The following is a 27,412-nucleotide window of genomic DNA, read 5'->3' as shown; positions in this document are numbered from 1 at the left end:
CTTGATACCGATATTTATGGAAATGTGTTTGAGCATTTTTCCCAATATCCTTTATCTAGATTAAAAGTTCCATGCCATAACGGTCACATTTCCCCTCCTGTTTTATGCATAACATGGGTCAAAAGGAGTCTGTGACCTGGTTTACGGTTGACATCTATGTGGTTTGTCAATTGTGTGCCACGTCCGATGAAAGGCAAAAGGCAGCAAAGCCGATAAATTTCACGTGTCATGAACTTGTGATTACACTTTACACCGTTTTTTTATCGGCCTTATCGGTATCGGACGATAATTAGCATTTTATGCTGATCGACTTTAATGTCATAATTCGCTGATCCGATCAATGACAGACATTTACTCCGCGTCGCCATCGTGCACAGTATATTTGAATCCAAAAGCTAGTTTATTTTTAGCCTTGTCGCGTGTCTTTTGGCCTAGTCCTGTAAATATATGACGGCCAATAAAGTTATTTAGGAGAGAAAAAAACATGTCGGCGGTGTGGAATAGTCTGAGACAGACAACACATAAAGAATTTTTTAAATCCGTGATCATGACAGTGAAATAAACCAATTTCAGTGGACTTTTATGTTGAAATGCCACATCAGATTTTGATGGGACCTCTTTTGTTGGAGACTTGTGGTGGTGTAGTGTCCCCCAGAACTGGACTGGTGTTGTGATAAGTAACAGATTTTCTTTCATGGATTTTTGAAATCCGTGATCATGACAGTGAAATATACCAATTTCAGTGGACTTTTATTTTGAAATGCCACATCAGATTTTGATGGGACCTCTTTTGTTGGGGACCTGGGGTGGTGTAGTGTCCCCCAGAACAGGACTGGTGTTGTGATAAATAACAGATTTTTATTTAATGAATTTTTGAAATCCGTGATCATGACAGTGAAACATACCAATTTCAAGAGTCTTTTATTTTGAAATGCCACATCAGATTTTGATGGGATCTCTTTTGTTGCAGACCTGGGGAGGTGTAGCGTCCCCCAGAACTGGACCGGTGTTGCGATATCTCATTAAAAAGATTTAACAGATTTTTTTCAGTCAGGGGTAATGAAAGCAACATATGCAGTTTTCAGAGATTTTTATTTTGAAATACAATATCAGATCTTCATCAAACCTCTTTTCGTGGAGTCCTTGGTGGTCTGTCACACAGATCTGGACTTGTCTTGCGATACCAATGGGATTATGTTGGGGTGGCTTTGGCTCAGTAGGTAGAACAGGTTCGAATCCCTGCTACGACTGTCCGCATGTCGAAGTGTCCTTGGGCAAGACACTGAACCCTAATTTGCTCCCAGTGGGCATGGCAGCGCCTTGCATGGCAGCAGTCGCCCATTGGTTTATGAATGTGTGTGTGTGAATATGAGTCTTTGTAAAGCGCTTTGGCCACTGTGATGATGTAGATAAAGCGCTATATAAGTGCAGTCCATTGCCATTTATTTTCCCTTTGATATAAAATAAAGTAATTATTTTAATGTATGTATGTATGTAATGTATCTCAAGATTCAAATTAACTTTGACGGTTGCATTCCTTAACCGAAGAGCACTGACGTCCATATTATTGGGAAGCTTTTATTTTGAAGGTGGCTTCGCCGCAAGTTGGCGACCTATTACCGTAATGCCTAGTATGAACAAAATTAGGGGCGGCTGGCTTGACTGCTACTTTACGAGTGGAGGCTGGCTTGACCGCAGTGAACGGTTGGACGTAAACATGCCGCCGTTCTGTCGAATCATGTTCTAAAGTTTAGGTGTGGGTGAAGTCATTCAATTAAAAATAAAGTAATTTAATTACAGTAAGTTAGCACCCATTATTTCTGTCATGTAATGTTGGTTTGATCTGACTGATTAAAATAAATGATCTGACGAGAGCAGTGATTTCCAACCTTTATGGAGCCAAGGAATATATTTTACAATTGAAAAATCTCACGGCACACCAACAAACAAAAATGTCACAAAAAGTAAAGATATTAATTACTGTAATTACTTCCTGCCATCTAATAGAAGACCATTCATTTGTTCTGTCTGTCACTATGCCTCACTGGGATAAATAGAGGAACAAAGATAATATTTATTGTAAATATAATGTTTTTAGCAATTAAGTACACAAGTATATACAGTAAATGAACAGGTCATTTAAATAGACACATTCCTCCATCTTGTGATCGGATCGGTTATCGGCCCCAAAAATCCTGATCGTGGAAAGCCAATTTGTGATGTATTTTGTAGTCAGCCTAATCATTATTCATGTACCTGCTCTCTTGTTCGTGGCTGCCACCCACCCACTCCACTCACCTCCGCTTAGGAACATGGCTAAACAGCAACACAAATGCATCTTATGCAAATCTAAAAAAATTACTTTACGTGACCTGCCAACCTCAGAGGAGTTGAGGAATACATTGCTTCAATTTATTTTTGGAGAAATTCCTTGGCATTTCAGACCCAGAATTGTCCTGTGTTCGGGCCCATTTTGTGAAGGGTGACTCCACGGAGTATAGCAAAACCCGGAGAGTTGTGCATCTCCGCCAGCCGTAAGTACTTTTATGTACGCAAGGAAATCATACTCTAAAAGTAACGTACTATATCACATCACCAGCACATTTGGATGACACTAGCATGAAGAGTCAACGTAATCTTCTGCAACAAGTACTGTTGCTATTGGTATCCAGTCAGATTAAGGCAATCTCTCCCCCACAGGATGAATAATTAATAATCAAATAAACAAGCAATCATTGAATGAAAGTCCTCTCCCGAGCACCGGTGACCCAACACACGTTTTCCCCCATTTTGTTCTTACAACCCCAATTCCAATGAAGTTGGGACGTTGTGTTAAACATAAATAAAAACAGAATACAGTGATTTGCAAATGATCATGTTCAACCTATATTTAATTGAATACACTACAAAGACAAGATATTTAATGTTCAAACTGAAAAACTTTATTGTTTTTAGCAAATAATCATAAACGTAGAATTTTATGGCTGCAACAGCTGGGACAGGTGGCAAAAAAGACTGAGAAAGTTGAGGACTGCTCGTCAAATACCTGTTTGGACCATCCCACAGGTGAACAGGCTAATTGGGAACAGGTGGGTGCCACGATTGGGTATAAAAGGAGCTTCCCTGAATTGCTCAGTCATTCACAAGCAAAGATGGGGCGAGGTTCACCTCTTTGTGAACAAGTGCATGAGAAAATAGTCGAACAGTTTAAGGACAATGTTCCTCAATGTACAATTGCAATGAATTTAGGGATTTCATTATCTGTGGGCCATAATATCATCAAAAGGTTCAGAGAATCTGGAGAAATCATTGCATGGAAGCGGCAAGGCCGAAAACCAACATTGAATGCCCGTGACCTTCGATCCCTCTGGCGGCACTGCATCAAAAACCGACATCAATGTGTCAAGGATATCACCACATGGGCTCAGGAATACTTCAGAAAACCAATTTCAGTAAATACAGTTCGGCGCTACATCCGTAAGTGCAATTTGAAACTCTACTATGCAAAGCAAAAGCCATTTATCAACAACACCCAGAAACGCCGCCAGCTTCTCTGGGCCCGAGGTCATCTAAGATGGACTGATGCAAAGTGGAAACATGTTCTATGGTCTGACGAGTACGTATTTCAAATTGTTTTTGGAAATTGTGGTCGTCGTGTCCTCCGGGCAAAAGAGGAAAAGAACCATCCGGACTGTTATGGACGCAAAGTTCAAAAGCCAGCATCTGTGATGGTATGGGGCTGTGTTAGTCGCAATGGCATGGGTAACTTCCACATCTGTGAAGGCACCATTAATGCTGAAAGGTACATACAGGTTTTGGAGAAACATGCTGCCATCCAAGCAATGTCTTTTTCATGGACGCCCCTGCTTATTTCAGCGAGACAGTGCCAAACCACATTCTGCACGTGCTACAACAGCGTGGCATCGTAGTACTAGACTGGCCTGCCTGCAGTCCAGACCTGTCTCCCATTAAAAATGTGTGGCGCATTATAAAGCGTAAAATACAAACAACGGAGACTGTTGAACAGCTGAAACTGTACATCAAGCAAGAATGGGAAATAATTCCACCAACAAAGCTTCAACAATTAGTGTTCTCAGTTCCCAAATGTCTATTGAATGTCGTTAAAAGAAAAGGTGATGCAACAAACACAGTGGTAAACATGACCCTGTGCCATCTTTTTTGGAACTTGTTGCAGCCATAAAATTCTAAGTTAATGATTTGTTAAAAGCAATAAATTTGATCAGATTGAACATTAAATATCTTGTCTTTGTAGCGTATTCAATTAAATATAGGTTGAACATGATTTGCAAATCATTGTATTCCGTTTTTATTCATGTTTAACACAACATCCCAACTTCATTGGAATTGGGGTTGTACAAATGCACGGTGCGATCCATTATTGTTGTCGTCGCCATGGTAACAAGTGTATCCGGTCACATTTGAGTTGACAAGATGAAGCCCAGTGATCGTAAAAAACGTGATGCGGTGGTATCGGAATACAAGATTTTATTGCAGTAGTCTGACGTAGTGCAATGGTGAAAGACCAAATTTGTCTTGTAGTCTGATCCACGCATTACATGTTGTCTGTCCCACAACGCTGATATGGTTTTTTTTAAGGTAACTTTATTGGTGATCAGATATTTACAGTACTATGTCCAAAGACACGCAACAAGGCTAAAAATAAACTACCTTTTGGATTTGAATATACTGTACATGACGACGACGTGGAGTAAATGTTTTTTGCGGAGCTGATCAATGACTTCATTGATCGGATCGGCGAATTATGACATTAAAGCCGATCAGCATAAAATGCAAATTATCGACCGATACCGATAAGGCCGATCATATCGGTGTAAAGTCTAATAAAGGGCATCCTGGGTTTTTCCAACCCAAATTATCTTGCAAAACTGATAAAAGGACATCAAATATTATTAAAAACAAAAAATAGGTGTGGCATGGGACCTTTAAAGTCCATGTACTGTACGCTCTTTGTCCTCACTAATTCAGCACACTAGTAAAATGACTAGACTACTCAAACAAATGTCTTACTAATAAAAAACTATTTCCAAACTACCTTCCAATACTGTATGACATTTCTGCACGGTAGTAGGACAACTTCGGTATACTAGTAGAACAACTTCATGTTACTAGTGAGGCAAAACTGTGCACTCGTTGAGATCTGTCTGCTTCTTGTACTACTAGTGAAGCGCCTGATGTTAACTAGTAGAATTGTACTAATAGTAGGGTGCACTAGTAGAACGAATGTGAGTTCATATCCAGGATCAAGGATATTGAATAAATGCTCACTGGGTTTCCACACTCTGCAACGCCTGCACTCAGCCTGTCGTGGTGCTTCAGAATGATATAACCTGGCGGACAGTTAACATATGTATGCTGCGCACCCATTCCCTGCTCAGGCCAGGCTTGCATTTTGTGCACGATGTCATGCCAGTACTCGAGTGAGGCCACAACTGTTGTAAAGCAGGGATGTCAAATTTGTAACATCGTAGTTATGGTTGTCCTCAGGAGGCCACTTATAGCGGTGAAAGTACATAATCGCTTTGGGGTGCAGTGGTACACCAAAAAAAAAAAACAGTTTGGTACGTTTCTTGGTTTTAACTTCGTGGTTCGGTTCTGTTTTTGTGTTAACAGGGGCAGATGATCATTTCTATGGCGAGTTTTAAACAGAAGTCAAGGAAATATTTTGGCAAACTTTCACGGGCTGTTTAAAGTGACGCGGAACGCTGGATCTAGCCTGCAGGCTTTAGATTGACACGTGTTAAAGCAATAATAATAATATGTTGTCAAATCTGATCAGTGTTATGCTTAGCAACCATACAATTTTCTGTCCCTTCCACTGTCCTCTCCTCTGCCTGACCTAATCTCCTCTTCTTATTCTTAATTCACGATTAGGCACAGCTATCAGCGTAATCCCAGTAGACTCTACTCGCAGGATTCTTGTTTAGGTGCAGCTGCACACCTGGTATTCCTCACTGTCAGAGAAGTATTAATTAACCATATGTTTAGTAATATGGTTGTAGTTTACAGTGGTGGCAAACTGCACTGTATCACATTCAGAGCTGTTTACGATGTTTTGTTTAGCTACTCCAGTTACAATAAAGATAGCAATTACAATTAAACCTTTACAAGCACCAATGAACGCCCACTTTTTCATGGTGAATACTTTGAAACAAACATCAAACTTTTTCACCATGGTCCACCCACTTAAGATCAGGAAGGCAAAACCCAATATTGTGCCACTATACTGTTGTGTACAGCCGAGTATACTTTCTTTGCAACACAAACTGGTAACGCATCCTTTTTGTTATGGTGAGAAAGCTACAGCAGACAAGGAGAACACCATACTGATTGTTTAGTGGCATAAGAAAAAGGACCTGCTGGACTTTGTAAAGGGAGGATCACTGCCAGTGCCAAGACACACACACACACACGCACACACACACACACACACACAGCGATGCACTCATGCATTAACACACCTAAAGAAGGAGCAGCCTCAACAAGGGTCGATCAGAAGAACGTGAAATGTGGTTAACTACTTTTAAAAATCAGATCACACATTCTTTATTTAAAGTTAGGACTGAACGTTTCACTGATTTTTAACTCCACTCTTGATATTAACTGTGGTGAAATAATAATCATAAATACATGTTGACACATGTATGACAGTTAAGAGGTTTTATGAAGGCAACAGTTTGATCCTGGAAAGGATGATTCTTTTATTTCATATGGGAATTTTTTTTTTCAAAATCTGAACAAAATAGATGTCCAGCAGTAGTCCCAGAACGGATTGCATGTGACCTTAAAGGTTCCACTGGACACCTGCACAGGTTCAATACAGATTTAATCGACGATTCTAACCACACAGCTGAATGAGAGACTTTGGGTTTATGTGTTTCGGTTCACTAGTCATTGAGGTCACAAACATGCATCATTGTGCTGGCAGAATAGTTTTTGGCCTCATGCTCCACTAGTGTTGCACTCAGCTGTGTTACAGACTCTCAATCGGATTTAAAGAGTGTCTTTGGAGTGTCTCTGTATCACTGCGTGTGTGCGGCTGGCAGCTATCGGCTGGAGAGAGGCCACACCTGTTCTGAGAGTCTCTGTCTCCACTATGCTGATAAGATTAGAATGACAATGTGTGTTCATGTGTGTCATGCTTGTAGTGAATGTGCAATATAAACAGGACTTTATCAGTTCATCATACACACCCTCACTATTGACTTTGTAAGTCTTTGCTCTCATACGTACCTACTGTTTCTTTGTATTTATTGGGCCTGTCTGGCTCAAATTTTAGGTTATTTGACACCATCCTAAAATGGGTTTCGGCCCAATGGGACTTTTACTACATTACATGAGTATTCGTAGAGTTCTTTCACACAATGATTTAATGTTTAAATGTAATGTAACAGTATTTTTATAAGAAAATGTACTCCTGATCAAAATACAATGTGGACGTTTGGCGCTTTAGTCAGCCTGCCTCAAAGTTGAGATGTTCTGGGTTCAAATCTCAGCTCGTGTGTGGAGTTATCCCTATGCTTGCGTGCATTTTCTCCAGTTTACAATGGTTTACTGATACAATGGTATTAGAGCATAATAATCCAAGTACAACCCTAATTCCAATTAAGTTGGGACGTTGTGTTAAACATAAATAAAAACAGAATACAATGATTTGGAAATCGTGTTCGACCAATATTTAATTGAATACACTACAAACACAAGATATTTAATGTTCAAACTGATAAATGTTATTGTTTTTAGCAAATAATCATTAATTTGGAATTTTATGGCTACAACACATTCCAAAAAAGCTGGGACAGGGTCATGTTTACCACTGTGTTACATCACCTTTTCTTTTAACAACATTCAATTAACGTTTGGGAACTGAGGACACTAATTGTTGAAGCGTTGTAGGTGGAATTCTTTCCCATTCTTGCTTGATGTACAGCTTCAGCTGTTCAACAGTCCGGAGTCTCCGTTGTCGTATTTTACGCTTCATAATGGGCCACACATTGTCAATGGGAGACATGTCTGGACTGCAGGCAGGCCATTCTAGTACCCGCACTGTTTTACTACGAAGCCAGGCTGTTGTAACACGTGCAGAATGTGGTTTGGCATTGTCTTGCTGAAATAAGAAGGGGCGTCCATGAAAAAGACGTTGCTTGGATGGCAGCATATGTTTCTCCAAAACCTGTATGTACCTTTCAGCATTAATGGCCCATGCCATTGGCACTAACACAGCCCCATACCATCAGAGATGCTGGCTTTTGAACTTTGCGCCCATAACAGTCCGGATGGTTCTTTTCTTCTTTGGCCCGGAGGACACGACGTCCACAATTTCCAAAAACAATTTGAAATGTGGACTCGCCGGACCACAGAACACTTTTCCACTTTGCATCTGTCCATCTTAGATGAGCTCGGGCTCAGAGAAGCCGGCGGCGTTTTTGGGTGTTGTTGATAAATGGCTTTTGCTTTGCATAGTAGAGTTTCAAGTTGCACTTGCGGATGTAGCGCCGAACTGTATTTAAGGACATTGGTTTTCTGAAGTGTTCCTGAGCCCATGTGGTGATATCCTTTACACTAACACAGCCCCATACCATCACAGATGCTGGCTTTTGAACTTTGCGTCCATAACAGTCCGGATGGTTCTTTTTAGACTTTACACCGATTTTATCGGCCTTATCGGTATCGGCCGATACTTAGCATTTTATGCTGATCGCCTTTAATGTTATAATTCGCCGATCTGATCAATGACATTCACTCCACGTCGTCATCGTGCACAGTATATAATCCAAAAGCTAGTTTATTTTAAGCCTTGTTGCGTGTCTTTTGACGTAGACCTGAAAATATCTGACGGCCAATGAAGTTATTTAAAAAAATAATAATAATAATAAAAAACATGTTGGTGGTGTGGGACAAACAACACACTGAGACAGACAACAAGTAATGCCGAATCAGACTACAAGACAAATTTGCTCTTTCACGCTTGCACTATGTCAGACTACTGCAATAAAATCTTGTACTCCGATACCAACGCATCGCGTTTTTTCCGATTAGTGGCCTTTATCTTGTCAACTCAAATGTGACCGGATACACTTGTTACCATGGCGACGACAACAATAATGGATCGCACCGTGCATTTGTACAACCCCAATTCCAATGAAGTTGGGATGTTGTGTTAAACATGAATAAAAACGGAATACAATGATTTGCAAATCATGTTCAACCTATATTTAATTGAATACGCTACAAAGAATTGTACCAATTGAAAAATCTCTCGGCACATCAACAAACAAAAATGTCACAAAAAGTGGATACATTAATTACTCTATGTACTTCCTGCCATCTAATAGAATACCATTCATTTGTTATTTCTGTCACTATGCCTCACTGGCATAAATAGAGAAACAACTACTTATACTTGTGTACCTAATTTTTAGCAATTAGGTACACAAGTATATACAGTAAATGAACAGGTCATTTAAATAGACACATTCCTCTATCATGTGATCGGTTATCGTTTTTTTAAACTCGCTGATCGGCCCCAAAAATCCTGATCGTGTAAAGCTTAGTTATTTTCCTCTGGCCTGGAAACATGTTAGAACATGTTTCCACTTTGCATCAGTCCATCTTAGATGAGCTCGGGCCCAGAGAAGCTGGCGGCGTTTCAGGGTGTTGTTGATAAATGGCTTTTGCTTTGCATAGTAGAGTTTCAAGTTGCACTTACGGATGTAGCGCCGAACTGTATTTATTTAGAACTGTATTTACTGACGTTGGTTTTCTGAAGTGTTCTTGAGCCCATGTGGTGACATCCTTTATACATTGATGTCGGTTTTTGATGCAGTGCCGCCTGAGGGATCAAAGGTCACGGGCATTCAATGTTGGTTTTCGGGCTTGCCGCGTATATGCAGTGATTTCTCTGAACCTTTTGATGATATTATGGACCGTAGATGATAAATTCCTTAAATTCCTTGTAATTGTACGTTGAGGAACATTGTCCATAAACTGTTTTGTCACGAACTTGTTCACAAAGAGGTGAACCTCGCCCCATCTTTGCATGTGAATGACTGAGCAATTCAGGGAAGCTCCTTTTATACCCAATCATGGCACCCACCTGTTCCCAATTAGCCTGTTCACCTGTGGGATGTTCCAAAAAAAGTGTTTGATGAGCATTCCTCAACTTTCTCAGTCTTTTTTGCCACCTGTCCCAGCTTTTTTGCAACGTGTGGCAGCCATAAAATTCTAAGTTAATAATTATTTGCTAAAAACAATTAAGTTTATCAGTTTGAACATTAAATATCTTGTCTTTGTCGTGTATTCAATTAAATATAGGTTGAACATGATTTGCAAATCATTGTATTCTGTTTTTATTTCTGTTTAACACAACGTCCCAACTTCATTGGAATTGGGGTTGTACATACATATATAACTATATCCATACATGTACGTATATTAACTTGAGAACATTTGAATGCCCGCTCTTTTTTTAATGCATTCCATTCTGGACTTTGTATCAACAGATCCTTAAAATGACAGACTCTGACTCGGATGCAAATAAATTTGATCAGGACATCCCTAGTCGCAGATGTAGTTTGATCATGAAAACAACACCTCTCTGTATTCCTTGGTGAGTCCTCATGACCAAATGTGGTGATATACGTAGTAACCCAGTCTTTTTTGCCACCTGTCCCAGCTTTTTTGGAATGTGTTGCAGCCATAAAATTCTGAGTTTATGGTTATTTGCTAAAAACAATCAAGTTTATCAGTTTGAACATTAAATATCTTGCCTTTGTATTGTATTCAATTAAATATAGGTTGAACATAATGGCAAATCATTGTATTCTGTTTTATTTATGTTTAACACAACGTCCCAACTTCATTGGAATTGGGGTTGTACAATCCATCCATCCATTTTCTAGCGCTTATCCGAGGTCGGGTCGCGGGGGCAGTAGCTTTAGCAGGGATACCCAGACTTCCCTCTCCCCAGCCACTTAATCCAGCTTTTCCGGGGGGGATCCCGAAGCGTTCCCAGGCCAGCCGAAAGACATAGTCTCTCCAGCGGTTGCTGGGTCGTCCCTGGGGTCTCCTCCCGGTGGGACATGCCCGGAACACCTCACCAGGGAGGCGACCGGGAGGCATCCGAATTAGATGCCCCAGCCACCTCATCTGGCTCCTCTCGATGTGGAGGAGCAGTGACTCTACTCTGAGATCCCCCCGGATGACCGAGCTTCTCACCCTATCTCTAAGGGAGAGCCCGGACACCCTGCGGAGGAAACTCATTTCGACCGCTTGTATCCGGAATCTTGTTGTTTTGGTCACGACCCACAGCTCGTGAGGGTAGGAACGTAAATTGACCGGTAAATCGAGAGCTTCGTCTTTCGGCTTAGCTCCGTCTTTACCATAACGGAGCGATACAAAGTCTGCATCACTGCAGACGCTGCACCGAGCCGCCTCTCGATCTCCCGTTCCATTCTTCCCTCACTCGTGAACAAGACCCCAAGATACTTGAACTCCACCACTTGGGGCAGGATCTCATCCCCGACCTGGAGAGGGCACGCCACCTTTTCCGACTGAGGACCATGGTCTCAGATTTGGAGGTGCTGATTCTCATCCCAGCCGCTTCACACTCAGCTGCGAACTGGTCCAGTGAGAGTCGGATGTCACGGCTTGATGAAGCCAACAGAACCACATCATCTGCAAAAAGCAGAGATGCAATACTGAGGCCACCAAACCGGACCCCCTTTACGCCTCGGCTGCGCCTTAAAATTCTGTCCATAAAAGTTATGAACAGAATCAGTGATAAAGGGCAGCCTTGGCGGAGTCCAACCCTCACCGGGAACAAGTCCGATTTACTGCCGAATATGCGTACCAAACTCTGACTCCGGTCGTCCAGGGACCGAACAGCCCGTATCAGGGGGTTCGGTACCCCATACTCCCTAAGCACCCCCCACAGGACTCCCCGAGGGACACGGTCGAACACCTTCTCCAAGTCCACTAAACACATGTAGACTGGTTGGGCGAACTCCCATGCACCCTCGTGGACCCTGCAGAGGGTGTAGAGCTGGTCCACTGTTCCACGGACAGGACGAAAAACACACTGCTCCTCCTGAATCTGAGATTCGACTTCCCGACGGACCCTCTTCTCCAGCACCCCTGAATAGACCTTACCAGGGAGGCTGAGGAGTGTGATCCCCCTGTAGTTGGAACACACCCTCTGGTCCCCTTTCTTAAAAAGGGGGACCACCACCCCAGTCTGCCAATTCAGAGGCACTAGCCCCGATGTCCACGCGATGTTGCAGAGGCGTTTCAACCAGGACAGCCCCACAACATCCAGAGCCTTTAGGAACTCCCGGCGAATGTCACCCCCCCCCGGGGGGCCTTGCCACCGAGGAGCTTTTTAACCACCTCGGTGACCTCAACCCCAGAGATAGGAGCGCCCGCCTCAGAGAACCCAGACTCTGGGTGGTGGAATGTCGGTGTAATTGAGGAGGTCTTCGAAGTATTCTCCCCACCGACTCACAACGTCCCGAGTCGAGGTCAGCAGCTCCACATCCCCACTATACATAGTGTTGGTGGTGCACTGCTTTCCCCATCCTGAGACGCCGGATCAGAATTTCCTCGAAGCCGTCCGGAAGTCTTTCTCCATGGCCTCACCGAACACCAAACTCCTCCCATACCCGAGTTGTTGCTTCAGCGACCACCAAAGCTGCATTCCACTTGACCAGCCGGTACCCTTCAGCTGCCTCAGGAGTCCCACAGGCCAAAAAGGCCCGATAGGACTCCTTCTTCAGCTTGACGGCATCCCTCACTGTTCGGGGATTGCCGACCACCTTACGGCCACAGCTCCGGTCGGCCGCCTCAGCAATGGAGGCGCGAAACATGTCCCCCGCCTCCCCCGGAACATGAGCAAAGTTCTGTCGGAGGGGGGAGTTGAAACTCCTTCTGACGGAATTCTGCCAGACGTTCACAGCAGACCCTCACAATACGTTTGGGCCTGCCACGTCGGACCGGCATCTTCCCCCACCATCGGAGCCAACTCACCACCAGGTGTGATCAGTTGACAGCTCCGCCCCTCTCTTCACTCGAGTGTCCAAGACATGCAGCCACAAGTCTGATGACGCGACCACAAAGTCGATCATCGAACTGTGACCTAGGGTGTCCTGGTGCCAAGTGCACATGTGGACACCCTTATGCTTGCACGTGGTGTCGTTATGGACAATCCGTGATGAGCACAGAAGTCCAATATCAGAACACCGCTCGGGTTCTGATCGGGGGGGCCGTTCCTCCCAATCACGCCCTTCCAGGTCTCACTGTCATTGCCCACATGAGCATTGAAGTCCCCCAGCAGAATGATGGAGTCCCCACCGGGAGCGCTCTCCAGCACCCCCTCCAAGGACTCCAAAAAGGGTGGGTACTCTGTCTGAACTGCTGTTTGGTGCATAGGCACAAACAACAGTCAGGACCCGTCCCCCCACCCGAAGGCGGAGGGAGGCTACCCTCTCGTCGACCGGGGTGAACCCCAACGTACAGGCGACAAGCCGGGGGTCAGTAAGTCTACCCACACCTGCTCAGCACCCTCACCGTGGGCAACTCCACAGATCATTGGAACACACAAACCCCTCCACCACGATAAGGTGACGGCTCAAGAAGGAGGTTGTCTAAGATAACCTTTATTAGTCCCACAATGGGGAAATTGGCATAATTTCAGCAGCAATCGTGGATACAGGAAATACAGAAAAAGCATGCAAAAGAAGACATTTGACTGCAAATGCGTCCAGTATTCCAAAATTGATGCAATAAATACGTTAAAATAACAATAAGAAGAAATGTGTGGCATAATTTATCAAAGATTATAAAATAATAATTATGTTGTGAAATTTAACAGAATGCAGAATATTTACCTGCGGTAATGTAATTTTAAAAATAAGGAAATTCAGATAAATTGTTCTGGAAGTATATTTCTTTAGGTTGCCACCTCTGCAGTGATAGCCGTAAATGTAATTTTACTAATAAATCGCATAGTTTTATAATTAATAATTGGCAGATGAATTTATTTTTAAATTAATTAATGTAAAGCACTTTGTCTTGCGCATTTTGTATTTATGTATTTATTTATTTTTTTAATGAAAAGCGCTTACAAATCCAGTTTGATTAATTTCTTTTGGTGTTTCGGTTTTTGGTCTTGGGTTCCTCAGTTTCGGTTTTCGGTTTCAGTCAAGAATTTGCATTTCGGTGCATCACGAATGTTTATATTTTACCTTAATGATTGTGATGAAATTGTTCTTCTTTTTTATAAGGTTGGTTTGTTTTTGCCACACTACTGAGTTGCATTAATAGGATGAGCATGGTTTTATTACGAACAAACTGAAATACGTCAATGATATATACCTTTTTACTCAGATTTGGCCCAAAATTTAAAGGGTTGTTAAGGGTTGTGCCACCCCTCCACAAAGTTTTATTAAAGTCTATAACTGAGTAATGGCTAACTAGTAAGTGTAGGAGGTTTAAACTATTGTGACGTGTACTGTCCAAATAAAGTACAATAAGTCCCTTTAAGTTTTATTAATATGTTTTAAATCTACAAGTTTGTTGTCTGTCTTCTGGGCAGGATGCGGGGTGCACCCTGAACTGGTTGCCAGCCAATCGCATACAAACAACCATTCGCACTCACATTCACACCTACGGGCAATTTAGAGTCGTCACATAACCTACCATGAATGTTTTTGGGATGTGGGAGGAAACCGGAGTGCCCGGCGAAAACCCACGCAGGCACGGGGAGAACATGCAAACTCCACACAGGCGGGGCCGGGGATTGAACCTCGGTCCTCAGGAGTATGAGGCAGATGCTCTAACCAGTCGTTCACCGTGCCGCCGTGTTATACTCAAGTCAATATTATGTATAAGAGTTTACATAATTTTGGGTGGCATCTATGTGAATTTAAATGGTGCATTTTATTCACTATTAATACTTGGAGTAACTCACTACCTTTGAAGGTTCTCTGACTCCTCCCTCATTGAATGAGGTTATTCGAGCTCTGTGTTGTTGCGCTTTTTGTTTGCTTCTGTGAATGTTAAATACTCTTGTGCTTTGCCCCTATAAAATGTTCCAGTTTGCCTCATAACATTCCTGAATTTCCTTTAACCTCAACATTGTCAGCATAAGCCCTCTGACTGTTATCTAGACAGCCGGTGGCTCCACGAGGCTTTGAGAGAGCCCCTTGTTTTTTTTGGTTTTGCATTTTCCAACTAAAGAAAAATGAGAAAATTATATGTTATGCTTGTTGGATGGAAATCTGCACCTCCTTCCCATATGTCGATAAACCAGTTTAACCATCTGGCAGTCATTTCAACTTGCGTACCCCCTCTTTACAGTTATTAGCAGTTTCTCATGCACATGCTTGTAAATCACGTCTAATGAATCACTGTAAGTACTTTTAATGAGGATTAGTGGCAAGGCTGCTTCTGGTGCTGGAATGAATGTGTCGCTCCCTGATAATTCTGTGTAAAGAGTCAAATAATGTGCACTTGTGTCGTTGCTTGCTCTATCACTGAATGAACTCTCTCCATCTCTGTGAACAAGCGTGAGATCCCCGGTTGCCTCTGCTTGCTTCTATTGCTGTGGCAGCTTGTGGGGGTTGGAGAATGTAAGACTGTGGAGACGCTTGAAGGTTTGTTTCCCTGCAGGCTTTCTCTCTCTCTCTCTATTATTGATATAAGCCGTAACCTTTGTCTGTCTTGCTTCCTCCTCGTATTGCTTACCAAGGTTTGGACCACGCATAGTGTGTGTGTGCTTCCTCGACCTCCAGTATCACCACATTTTTGCCTCTCAGTCAACCTCAGCCTTGAGATTGCATTAGATAACGCAGTGCTTGGGTGCTTGTTTCTCAAATGTGCAGCCTCTATACTGTTTGTTTGAGAAGCTCAAATCCAATCCGAAACTGTTCCAACTCGTCATTTCTCACTACGAGAGCAAAATACTTTTGAGGGAGCATGGGTTTCCGTGGCAACTGTTGTAGCCATCTGTTTGTGTTGTACCAATGTTGGGTAATGCCAGCGTAGTTTAAAGATGGCACTGCATGTGGTTGGAATGGCTCACTTAGCTTTATATTTTTGTAAAGAAGGGATTAAACGAGTCCACTCTCAGTTTGGCAAATGGGCTCTACTCTCATAGACACCATGCCTCAATTAGTAATTGATCTCAACATCTTCTTTGATGGCCCTACTTGGTGGTTTGCTTTATTATTTATATACAGTAGCTTTGTTCCTGTCTAGAACAGTGTTTTCCAACATTTAAGTCAAGGAACATATTTTATATTAGAAAACATGTCACAAAATTATGTATACTGAAATAATGATGATCTCGTCTTAATTTACTCACAAATTTACTTCGTGTGAAATGTGGCACTGTTTAGTTGAACACAAAGCTATTATTCTGCGTATGAATGTCAACTGTTGGATACACATTAATTATCGTTATACCTTCTACCATCGATTGGAAGAGCATTTAATTGGTCTGTCTCTCACTATATCGTTGACGTAAAGAGATGAACCAAGATACATTATTTTTAATAAATTAATAATAATTGGATAATTTCCTGTGGCATACAATATCATCTCTCAGGGTGAACTAATGTGCCGTGGCACAGTTGTTGGGCATCAATCCTTTAGACAAGCCAAGCCATGAGAGCCATTTTGTAAAAGACAACAAATCTCTTCATTAATTTAACATACAGTATATAAAAAATATATACACATGCATGGTTTTAAGATGAGCAGCAAGTTCAAACTCAAATAGAAATTTGACATTACAGCTTATAGCTGGGGTCATTAACCTTTTTGAAACTGAGAGCTGCTACTTGGTGCTGATTATTGCAAATGGATACCTGTTTCATGCTCACTAATGAAATAATGAAAGTCCTCAAATTACCTTTTATTACATGTTATTAATAATTGATGATATTCATCCATGTGAAGACACTGATCATGTCAATGTTTTCTTACAATAATTATCAACAATGACTTAAGGTAGGAAATTAATAAATATGGAACACTTAATTTCCATTAATCTCTACAAGTGTTTACATTTTCAAATGATCACTGCCTACAAGCACCATGTTGGTGACCCCTGCTTTATATCTTATAATAGGACATTGTGAGGAGCTTACTACTTCAAGAACTAAATCTTAAATCATCGTGACTTTCCCAAATCACTTGTGCTTGTCCGCTTCAGCCGCACTTGTAGGCAGGTGTCTATCGTTGTGGTAAGGAAACAAGTAGGTAATAATGTAATCTAATCGGCACCATGGTGACTGACTGGTTAGCACATCTGCCTCTCAGTTCTGAGGACCTGGGTTCAAATCTGATCCAGCACGCCCGTGACCCTAGTGAGGATAAGCGGTACAGAAAATGGATGGATGGATAGTTCTGCCTCTGATTGAGAATTGAAGAACCAGGTATAATAGGACATCCAAATGGAAATTGTACAAATAAAGGCCTCTTCTGCAATAGTTGTCTGTTTCAAATAAACACCTGGTACTTTTGGCATTGGAGTAGCTGTATGTCCCAGCAACTATTTGAGACTATATTTAACTCGCTATTTATTTTAAATGCTTTTGGATTTACTTTTCACTAACTTCAATAGTCGGCACGGTGGACGACTGGTTAGAGCGTCAGCCTCACAGTTCTGAGGACCCGAGTTCAATCCCCGGCCCCGCCTGTGTGGAGTTTGCATGTTCTCCCTGTGCCTGTGTGGGTTTTCTCCGGGCACTCCGCTTTCCTCCCACATCCCAAAAACATGCATTAATTGGAGACTCTAAATTGCCCGTAGGTGTGACTGTGAGTGTGAATGGTTGTTTGTTTGTATGTGCCCTGCGATTGGCTGGCAACCAGTTCAGGGTGTACCCCGCCCCCTGCCCGATGACAGCTGGGATAAGCTCCAGTACGCCCGCGACCCTAGTGAGGAGAAGCGGCTCAGAAAATGGATGGATGGATGGATAACTTCCATAGAACATACGGTTGGTTAACTTACTCTGTAATAATATTATAACTGTTGTCTGTTTTGTGTTATTCTCTTCCTCTCCTATAGACTCCTCTCCTCTGCATCTTCCTGCCATGATTCAGACTTAACTAGCACCATGATGCATCAAGGGAAGCTCACTGTAAAGAACAGCAATAGCAGCAACAACAGCAGCAGCTCTGACTGATTCTCTAGTCCTGGTACACAGCGCCTGCCTCTCCATGTCTGCCCCGATTGGTTGGAAATGCCATGTCGTCCGCCACACCCCCTGCGGCCCTGCCCCTTAAAAAGGGAAGGAAGTTGGAGAAATTAGAAGTGATGGCTGACCCGGTTCAGGCCACCAACGAAGAGCTTAGGAGCAAAATGATGGACTTCCAGATTGAGCTGCAGCAGGAGCGGGGCAAGGTATGGAAGCACAGAGAGGAATATTGGAAAAATTGTCTTTGAAATATCATTGGCTGGCAACCAGTCCAGGGTGTCGTCTGCCGTCGTCCTGAAATCAGATGGGTGGATGTTTGAAATATCTTTTATTATACAGTACATTGCTGGGGCCACTTCTCAATGCTAAGCCAAATTATATTTACTTTGGGGAGAAACTGATCAGTGATTAAAGAAACACCATGAAAAATAAGCGTGAATACTTCTCTTTGCCACACAGAGCAGGAACATAATTTATGAAATAATTGTATTTATTTATTTATGACTTTTAATGAAATAATAAATGGTGCACCTCATGTCTAACATCCATGGAAATAAATATCAAGATAATGTTGACACAACAGCATGTGGAGATGCAGTCGTTGATGTAAAGAGAGAAAAGCAGTGGAGAGAGGACACATCCTTGGGGGGCCCCAGTGCTGATGGCGTGTGTGGATGAGGTGGCTTCCCCCAGCCTCACCTGCTGTGTCCTGGCCGTCAGGAAGCTGTAGATCCACTAGCAGATGGCTGGCAATACGTTGAGCTGGAGAAGTTTGGAGGAGAGGAGTTGGGGAATGATGATGTTAAACGCAGAGACTTCACACAGTTCCAAAGATCTATTGAAACGGGCGAGCTGGTCTGCACAGTCTTTCAAGCAGGAGGGGGGGGGGCACACACACACACACACACACTGTCCAGAACAAAGTGAGTATTGTATTGAGTGTCAACTGTGGGAGCAATTATTAGAAAATGGAAGACATACAAGACCACTGATAATCTCCCACACAAGATCTCACTCCGTGGGGTCCAAATGATCACAAGAACGGTGAGCAAAAATCCCATAACCACACGGGTGTACCTAGTGAATGACCTGCAGAGAGCTGGGACCAAAGTAACAAAGGCTGTCATCAGTAACACACTACGCCGCCAGGGACTCAAATCCTGCAGTGTCAGACATGTCTGGCCCTGCTTAAGCCAGTACATGTCCAGGCCCATCTGAAGTGTGCTAGAGAGAATTTGGATGATCCAGAAGAGTATTGGGAGAATGTCATATGGTCAGATGAAACCGAAATAGAACTTTTTCGTAAAAACTCAACTTGCCGTGTTTGGAGTAGAAAGAATGCTGAGTTGCATCCAAAGAACGCCATACCTACTGTGAAGCACGAGGGTGGAAACATCATGCTTTGGGGCTGTTTTTTTCTGCAAAAGGACCAGGACGACTGATCCGTGTGGAGGAAAGAATGAATGGGGCCATGTATCGTGAGATTTTGAGTGAAAACCTCTTTCCGTCAGCAAGAGCATTGAAGATGAAATGTGGCTGGGTCTTTCAGCACGACAATGATCCCAAACACATCGCCCGGGCAACAAAGGAGTGGCTTCGTAAGAAGCATTGTAAAGTCCTGGAGTGGCCGAGCCATTCTCCAGATCTCAACCCCATAGAAAATCTTTAGAGGGAGTTGAAAGTCTGTGTTGCCTAGCGATAGCCCCAAAACATCACGGCACTAGAGGAGCTCTGCATGGAGAAATGGGCCAAAATACCAGCAACAGTGTGTGAAAACCTTTTGAAGACTCTGTCATTGCCAACAAAGGGGACAACAGTATAAGTATTGAGATGAACTTCTCTCAGTATTGAGATGAACTTCTGTTATTGACCAAATACTTATTTTCCATCATCATTTGCTAATCAATTCTTTAAAAATCACACAATGTGATTTTCTGGATTTTGAATTTTTTATATTTTTTAAATATTTTGTCTCTCATAGGTGAGGTATACCTATGATGAAAATTACAGTCCTCTCTCATCTTTTTAAGGGTAGAACTTGCACAATTGGTGGCTGACTAAATACTTTTTTGCCCCACTGCAACTGAGTTAAAACAATTCTGCGCAGAAGAGTGGGGCAAAATGTCCAACAGTGAGACGAAAGATTTAAGTTTTTGCTGCCAAGGGTGGCACAAGCAGTTATTAGGTTCAGGGAGCAATTACTTTTCACTTAGAGTCAGATAATTTTCAACTCCCCCATACCCCCCCCCCCCCCCCTAAATAGATAGAATAATGATTTAGAAACAGCATTTTATGTACTTTGGTTTTCTTTGTGTGAGATTGAAATTCATGTGATGATTTGAAACATTTAAGTGTAATGTGCAAAAAATATGTTTTTTTTTAATAGGACCGTACTGTATACTTAATGAAGTGACTGAAAAAGTGTATATTGAGTAATTGCTGACAGAAGCTGCGTTCTTCAGGTGTGTAAGCTGCGTGAGCGACTGCAGGAGCAGCGTCAGGCTCGGGAACTGGAGCAGCACAAGCACGCTGTGGCGCTCACTGACCTGCGCGCTAAACTCCATGAGGAGAAGCTACGCGAGACTGCAGCGGCACGAGAAGCTCTCGCACGGCAGCATGAAGCAGAGCTGGCCAGGACTATTAAGATCCGTGACACTGAGGTACAAAGGCTCCAGGGACTGGTGCACGCCCTGAGAGACGGAGCCGCTGACAAGCTAAAAAATGCTCTTCTCGGAGAGGCTCGAGAAGAGGCCAAGAGGGCTTTCGATTGCGAGAGGCTAAAGCTACAACAAGAGGTACGTTTCAGCATCTACACGGCTCCAAGTTCTTTGTTGACGAGGAATGTGGATGCTATCCCTGCAATAAAAACAGGATGCAGTGTGGAAAAGGCTCTTGCCAAGCTATTGTTTTAAGGGTCGCCTTCCCAGAGAAACTATGCATCTACTGTGCCATGACAACTCATCAGTGGAATGGACCTGCTGTTTACAAATTTGTCAATATTGACCTCTCTTTTAGATCCAAGAACTAAAGGCAGCCAAGAAGCAGGCCGACGAGGCTCTGGCCAATGCACTACAAGCCGATAAAGCCAAAGCAGCTGATCTGAGGACAGCTTACCAGCAGCACCAGGATGAAGTGCACCGCATCAAACGTGACTGTGAGAGAGACATCCGACGACTGGTAAGGCTACAGATTACTGGAGGGAAAAAAACATACTCTATTAGCCTGACGAATGCAACATCTGTTAGTTTTACTGGAACATCACCTGCCAAAGCTCTCTCACTCACCAGCATCTGTTTTCCTGCTTCTGATTCAGCTCAGGGCTTATCTCACTGATGAAGGTTAGAGGCTAAGTACTGCTGTCTGCCTTGCTGTGACTTTACCTCATTGTGTGGACTTTGTGGTGATACTCTGTAATAAAAGCTGCAGTTGCTCATTAACCGCCAGGCTTCAATAATTGCTTTGTCTTTGGTATACAGGACGTTTGGACAAAGAATGGTTTGCAAATCTAAAACTTTCATTTAAGGTTATCTTTCCAACTAATTAACTTACCACCGCTGTTTTCCTTCCCATCTTCTCCCATAGATGGACGAGCTAAAGGCCAAGGACCGTGTGGTCTGTGCCCTGGAGAGAGAGCTGGGGATGCAGGCCGGCTACACCCAGAAACTCCAGCTCCAGAAGGAGGCCCTGGATGAGCAGCTGGTTCACGTACGAGAGGCCGAAAGATACAACCATAGCAGCCCAAAGAGAGAGGTGGTGCCTGGGCTTGGGGACAACACAGACCTGCTCAACAACCAGGTACATATATCAACTAAATTAATACATATTTTATGTAGTGCTTCAGTATTTGAAAGGGATGCATCTCTGCGACGTCTATAATACTACAGGTATACAAATGTTTATTAAGTCTCAGTGGCATCAGTTCATTCATGCGTGCTCATCCTCCATTTCGTTACGTCCTCCTTCCCATGAACCTCTCTACCTGCCTGTCTGCATGCATGTCCTCCCCTTGTTCAGTTTTTGTCCTCCTCCTCTTCCCCACTCCCCCCTGCTTCCCAGGAGGCGGAGGAGCGTGACACTAGGAGGTTCCAACTGAAGATAGCGGAGCTCCACTCCGTCATCAGGAAGCTGGAGGACAGAAATGCACTGCTGGCTGATGAGCGGAATGAACTTGTGAGGACAACGCATTCACAGTCATTCATAGTACACGTACACACAATCAGCATAGAAAGCAGTGCAAAACAAATAGGAGACGATTAGGAGTACAGTGATGCCTTGAGTTCTAGTGATACGACTATCAGTTTTTCGAAATACAAGCTGTCAACTGTTTATTTGTTTTGACTTGTGAGCTCAAACTTGAAATATGAGTGCTGTATGGTGGCAATGAACTCAACACAACACACTATAAGCAGCATGTTGGCAAATAGTGAACAATTCATCAAAAAAGTATTTGAGCCGTTTAATGTCGCTCCCAGGTGAAGTTTATTGTGAAAGTAAACATAAAACAAAGAGAATTACATCTTGAGCACCGTATTTAAAACAACCATAGGTTAGTCTTTCAGTCCACGAACTCAGTGCTAACGCTAATTAGCATATATGTTGCAGTGCTTTAACCCTTTAAGCAACGGATTGAAAACAAATGGTGTACATTGACATAATAGTATTTACATTCATATATCCTATATCGTCTGCGTATTACGACTAATATTAGTGCTGTACTGGTGAGCTGAGAGAGGAGTTAGGCGTTATGGAGCTCACTAGAGTTGTAGGCAGGACACACCCTGCTCCAATATGCTTGGCTGCTGCATCGAGGCAGGACTGCATCCCGCAGCAAATCATATTGCAGATTGGATTTATAGCGCGTCAATGAAAATGTTATACTGCCCCTAAGTGGCCAAGACGGGCACATCAGAAGGATCAGTATTCAATTGATGCAATGTGACAAAAAATGTTGAATTCTTTTTTATTCTATTTAATTATGCCATTACTGTACTTTTTGCAGTGCTATTTTCCCTTCATTGAAATATACAGTACATTACAACAATATTTAGGGGTGAGGAGAGACTTGAACGGGTTGTTGGCATTTCCATTCTTTTCAATGGGAAAAGATGATTTGAGATATGAATATTCTGAGTTACGTGTGTGGTCATGGAACAAATTAAACTCGTATCTCAAGGCACCACTGTACCTATGTGAACATTTAATTTTATGCTCCACGTGTCAGTTGGAAAGGACATCAACAGACCCAGATGACAGTGCGTTTGGTTACTGTTCACTTTCCAGTTGAAGAGAGTTCGAGAGGCAGAGAGCCAGATGAAGCCCATGTTTGAAAAGACCAAGCGCCTCTCCAAGAAGAATGATGACCTCCTGCAAACACTGCAGCGAATGGAGGAGAAACTTAAAAACTTGAGCCGCGAGAATGCTGAGATGGTGAGAATCAACCTTGCTTGGTCCAAAATTTAAAAAAAGATGAATTACGTTCAATATGTTGAAACGATCATAATTATGTTTTTGCCTTGGATGTAGTTTTTGGGCGGCACGGTGGTCGACTGGTTAGCACACCTGCCTCACAGTTCTGAGGACCCGGGTTCAAATCCCGCCTCGCCTGTGTGGAGTTTGCATGTTCTCCACGTGCCTTTGTGGGATTTCTCTGGGTACTCCGGTTTTCTCCCACATCCCAAAAACATGCGTGGTAGGTTAATTGAAGATTCTAAATTGCCCATAAGTGTGAATGTGAGTGCAAATGGTTGTTTGTTTACATGTGCCTTGCGATTGGCAGGCGACCAGTTCAGGGTGTACCCCGCCTCTTGCCGAGAGTCAGCTGGGATAGGCTCCAGCACCCCTGACCCTAGTGAGGATAAGTGGTATGGAAAATGAATGAATTAATGTAGTTTTTGTGGGACATTTACTTTCATGGATGACCTCTAGCGGCCGTTTGAAGAAAAACATGAACTGGTCAACTTTTATTTGCCTGTTGTCTCTCTCTCTTAGAAAGAAAAAGCTTCTGGACCCCCCTTGCAGCACCAAACCCATCAAAAGCAGCTAAAGCGGCCCAGCTCCCTAACCGACTTAAGTCACGCCCATGAGGAGCAGGAAGTCGAGTTCCTCAAGCTCCAGATTGCTGAGCAACGCGGCATCATCGACGAACTCACTCAGGTCAACTTTGTACACACAGTTGAATAGTTATCAAACCGCACAAAATGGATCTTTCAGATTTGAAGTAAAGAAAATTACATTTTCAAAAATATATATTTTAAAGACATGAAACTGTGATATAATTTTCACAAGTGATTTGGTGGTTCGTTTATTTAATTGTGCTATTAATAATTAATGGTGTGTACAGCATTCGAAGTATCTACATTAGATCACTCTACTGTTCATTCCAACATTACTCTCCTTTTAACAAGAAGGCAGAAGCTTTTCATGGACTATTTTGATCTGTTGGCTAGATCTGACTGGACAAGCACCCGCATATTTGCAAACAATGTTACTTGAAAAGGAACTAAGTGAGATGTTCATCTACATCATGTTTGTGTTTAGGAACGTGAGCGTTTGGTGATAGGCAAAAAGACGAGGAGAAAACCTCTCAAACTAACCAAAGTAAGTACAGTATGTTGATGAAGTAGCTAAGTAACGACCTCATCTGTGGTTGACTGATGATCCAAGTACTGCAGTGTGTGTCTCTGCATGCTTAATTGGGCTCAAGAGACATGATGACAGTTCCCTTCATGTTGAAAGCATCAGGATTTTTAAACAGCCAGAGGAAAATTATATACTGTGCTGTCTTTTGCTTTTTTATTTGATCATATTTTCTACAGTTTTAATGTTAATGCAGAATAAATGAATGGTATTGTGAAGAGCAGTTAGACTTCATGTTAATCAGTGTGTATGGTTGAGGAGAGTTGAGATAAGGATGCCTAATTGGGTGAAGTAATTGCTGTGATCATGCCCAACATGTTGGAGCTAATGCATCATGGATGTTGGTAGGAGGAGGAGTCGGTAGTCGAAACTGTAGGCTGTCCCACACCCCACCGCTGAAAACATTTGTCGGCTTGGCAAAGTGGATTATGGTATTGGATGCTGCAGCTTGACTCTTGGACTTGCTTGGACACGAGACATGTTTTGACGCAATATTTAGTAGCTTTTTGTGTAGCTGGTTTGGGTGTTTTTGTTCCGGTGGCAAGTGGCAACATGACGGAGTACTTCCTTCTCATCCTCTGCTTCTCTGCCTTCATTTGTCTCTGTGCTCTGGTCTGCCTTTACTTCTCCGGTTGCCAGGAGTTGACTTATAAACATGATGGTAAGCATTCTATTGGCTTTCAAATGATAAGGGAACCACAAAAAAATGAAAATGCACAGACCAGTGACATGGCCTGGTTTTGACACTTTTCAGACAGGTCACGAAAATAGAGGGGCATTCAGGGTATTATTTTAATGTCATCTTTTTCATTCATTCTTCCCCACAGAGGCATGTTGTAGAGACATATTTTGGGTTTGATGAGGAATCTATAGAATCTGAAACCTCCTCTCTGACCTCCTATAACACTGACCTTACTGACCGCACACCTGCCACTCCAGAGGAGGAATTAGAGGAGGTGAGGAAATTGCTAAATTTCTTGGTATTGCAAAAGATCAGGCTACTCTGCAGGGGTGACGTGAGGGAAGACCTGTTTGTCAATGAAGTTGAGGTACTGTAAATGCTCTCATTTCTCAGAGCGCTTCCCATGAGGAGTCGGAGCTTCGTTTTCGTCAGCTCACCAGAGAATACCAGGCTCTCCAGCGGGCCTATGCCCTCCTGCAAGAGCAGACTGGAGGCTCTCTCGATGCTGAGAGAGAAGCCAGGGTGTGTACTGTCAATTATCTGTTCAGTTTATTTCATTTTATTGTAAACAAGTGAAACATTGGCCACAGTTTGAGCATTAACACTGTGTCTAAATATAGGAAAATAAAAAATCTGTACGTACTGTAAATTATTCAATTAAAATGTTTTGCACTTTAGTTAAATAAAAATAAGTACCTTAATAAATGTTTGACTCCATACAGTCCTAAACGATTAAATGCAAACGTATTGTACTTCCAAGTTAAATACACCTGAACTGAAATATCCATCCATTCCATCCATTTTCCGTACCACTTATCCTCACTAGGGTCGCGGGCGTGCTGGAGCCTATTCCACCTATCTTCGGGTGAAAAATACACCCTGAACTGGTCGCCAGCCAATCGCAGGGCACATATAAACAAACAACCATTCGCACCTACGAGCAATTTAGAGTCTTCAATCAACCTACTATTGCATGTTTTTTGGGATGTGGGATGAAACCGGAGTACCCGGAGAAAACCCACGCAGGCACGGGGAGAACATGCAAACTCCACACAGGCGAGGCTGGGATTTGAACCCCCGGACCGCAGTGCTGCCTTAATAAATATACGTTCAACATTTAATTCAACTTTGAGAGTGACTGATCGAAGCAACCTAAAAAATAATCATAAGGTACATTTTGAGCTCATCTTTCTTTTCTTTTCCTTTTGGACCTTTAACCCTCAGACTCGTGAACAGCTGCAGGCGGAGCTCACTGGCTGCCAGGCCAAGATCGTAGATCTGGAGAAGGCACTGGTGGAGCGGGGTCAGGTAACGAAGACGAGAGATGGCGACCGCAGCGTTCTGGTTCTCCTCTCACTGGCCGTCCTGCATGTTTGTGTGGCCGCTCTGCTCCTGGGCTGGCGCTATGCCGACCAGGTCTGCCGCAGGTTCCTTTGACGTCCCTTCCTGCGTGTGTGGTATCACAACTCGCCGGCTGCATGCTCTCCACTATTTTCCTGTTGTGGGTTATCTTTCCTGTCAGTTTTGTAACCAGGAAAATGTTTATATTTTTGGGTCCTCCTCATAGACGGTTCTAGTCATATTCAAAGAAAGATTTTCTTAACCTAAAGATAAGATTTTTACATTTACCGGTATATTAGTTGGTTTAATATGTGCAAAAGGTAAGACGGGTACAGTAATTTCTCCTGTATAATGCGCACCCATGTATAATACGGACCCCCAAAGTTGACCTCAAAATTCTGGAAAACCCTTCTACCTATGCATAATCCATTTTTACCAATGGCGGTCGACTGGTTAGAGCATCTGCCTCACAGTTCTGAGGTCCGGGGGTTCAATCCCCGGCCCCGCCTGTGTGGAG

The 27,412-nt window shown here is 42.9% G+C and overlaps 1 protein-coding gene across 8 annotated transcripts in view; it reads left to right on the top strand.

Moving 5' to 3' along the window:
* The window catches only part of jakmip1 (janus kinase and microtubule interacting protein 1), a 37,411-nt gene that overhangs the window by 1,369 nt on the left and 8,630 nt on the right, over window positions 1–27,412 (top strand). For 5 of the 8 annotated variants that reach the window (XM_061685304.1, XM_061685303.1, XM_061685299.1 and 2 more), the window contains exons 2-12: window positions 18,107–18,442; window positions 20,699–21,031; window positions 21,252–21,413; window positions 21,819–22,031; window positions 22,251–22,406; window positions 23,517–23,663; window positions 24,225–24,389; window positions 24,774–24,833; window positions 25,700–25,828; window positions 25,948–26,076; window positions 26,779–26,862. In XM_061685304.1, coding sequence (XP_061541288.1) covers window positions 18,287–18,442; window positions 20,699–21,031; window positions 21,252–21,413; window positions 21,819–22,031; window positions 22,251–22,406; window positions 23,517–23,663; window positions 24,225–24,389; window positions 24,774–24,833; window positions 25,700–25,828; window positions 25,948–26,076; window positions 26,779–26,862 — 1,734 coding nt within the window. In that variant the 5' untranslated portion in view covers window positions 18,107–18,286. The remainder of the gene's footprint in view (window positions 1–18,106; window positions 18,443–20,698; window positions 21,032–21,251; window positions 21,414–21,818; window positions 22,032–22,250; window positions 22,407–23,516; window positions 23,664–24,224; window positions 24,390–24,773; window positions 24,834–25,699; window positions 25,829–25,947; window positions 26,077–26,778; window positions 26,863–27,412) is intronic. The other 3 variants (XM_061685307.1, XM_061685302.1, XM_061685301.1) reach the window with 1 other exon arrangement.

This window comes from Phycodurus eques, chromosome 9 (genome assembly GCF_024500275.1).
Source record: "Phycodurus eques isolate BA_2022a chromosome 9, UOR_Pequ_1.1, whole genome shotgun sequence".
In the NCBI taxonomy this organism is placed as follows: Eukaryota; Metazoa; Chordata; class Actinopteri; order Syngnathiformes; family Syngnathidae; genus Phycodurus; species Phycodurus eques.
The sequence above is the reverse complement of the archived record's forward strand: the minus strand, read 5'-3'. Positions and strand labels throughout refer to the sequence as shown.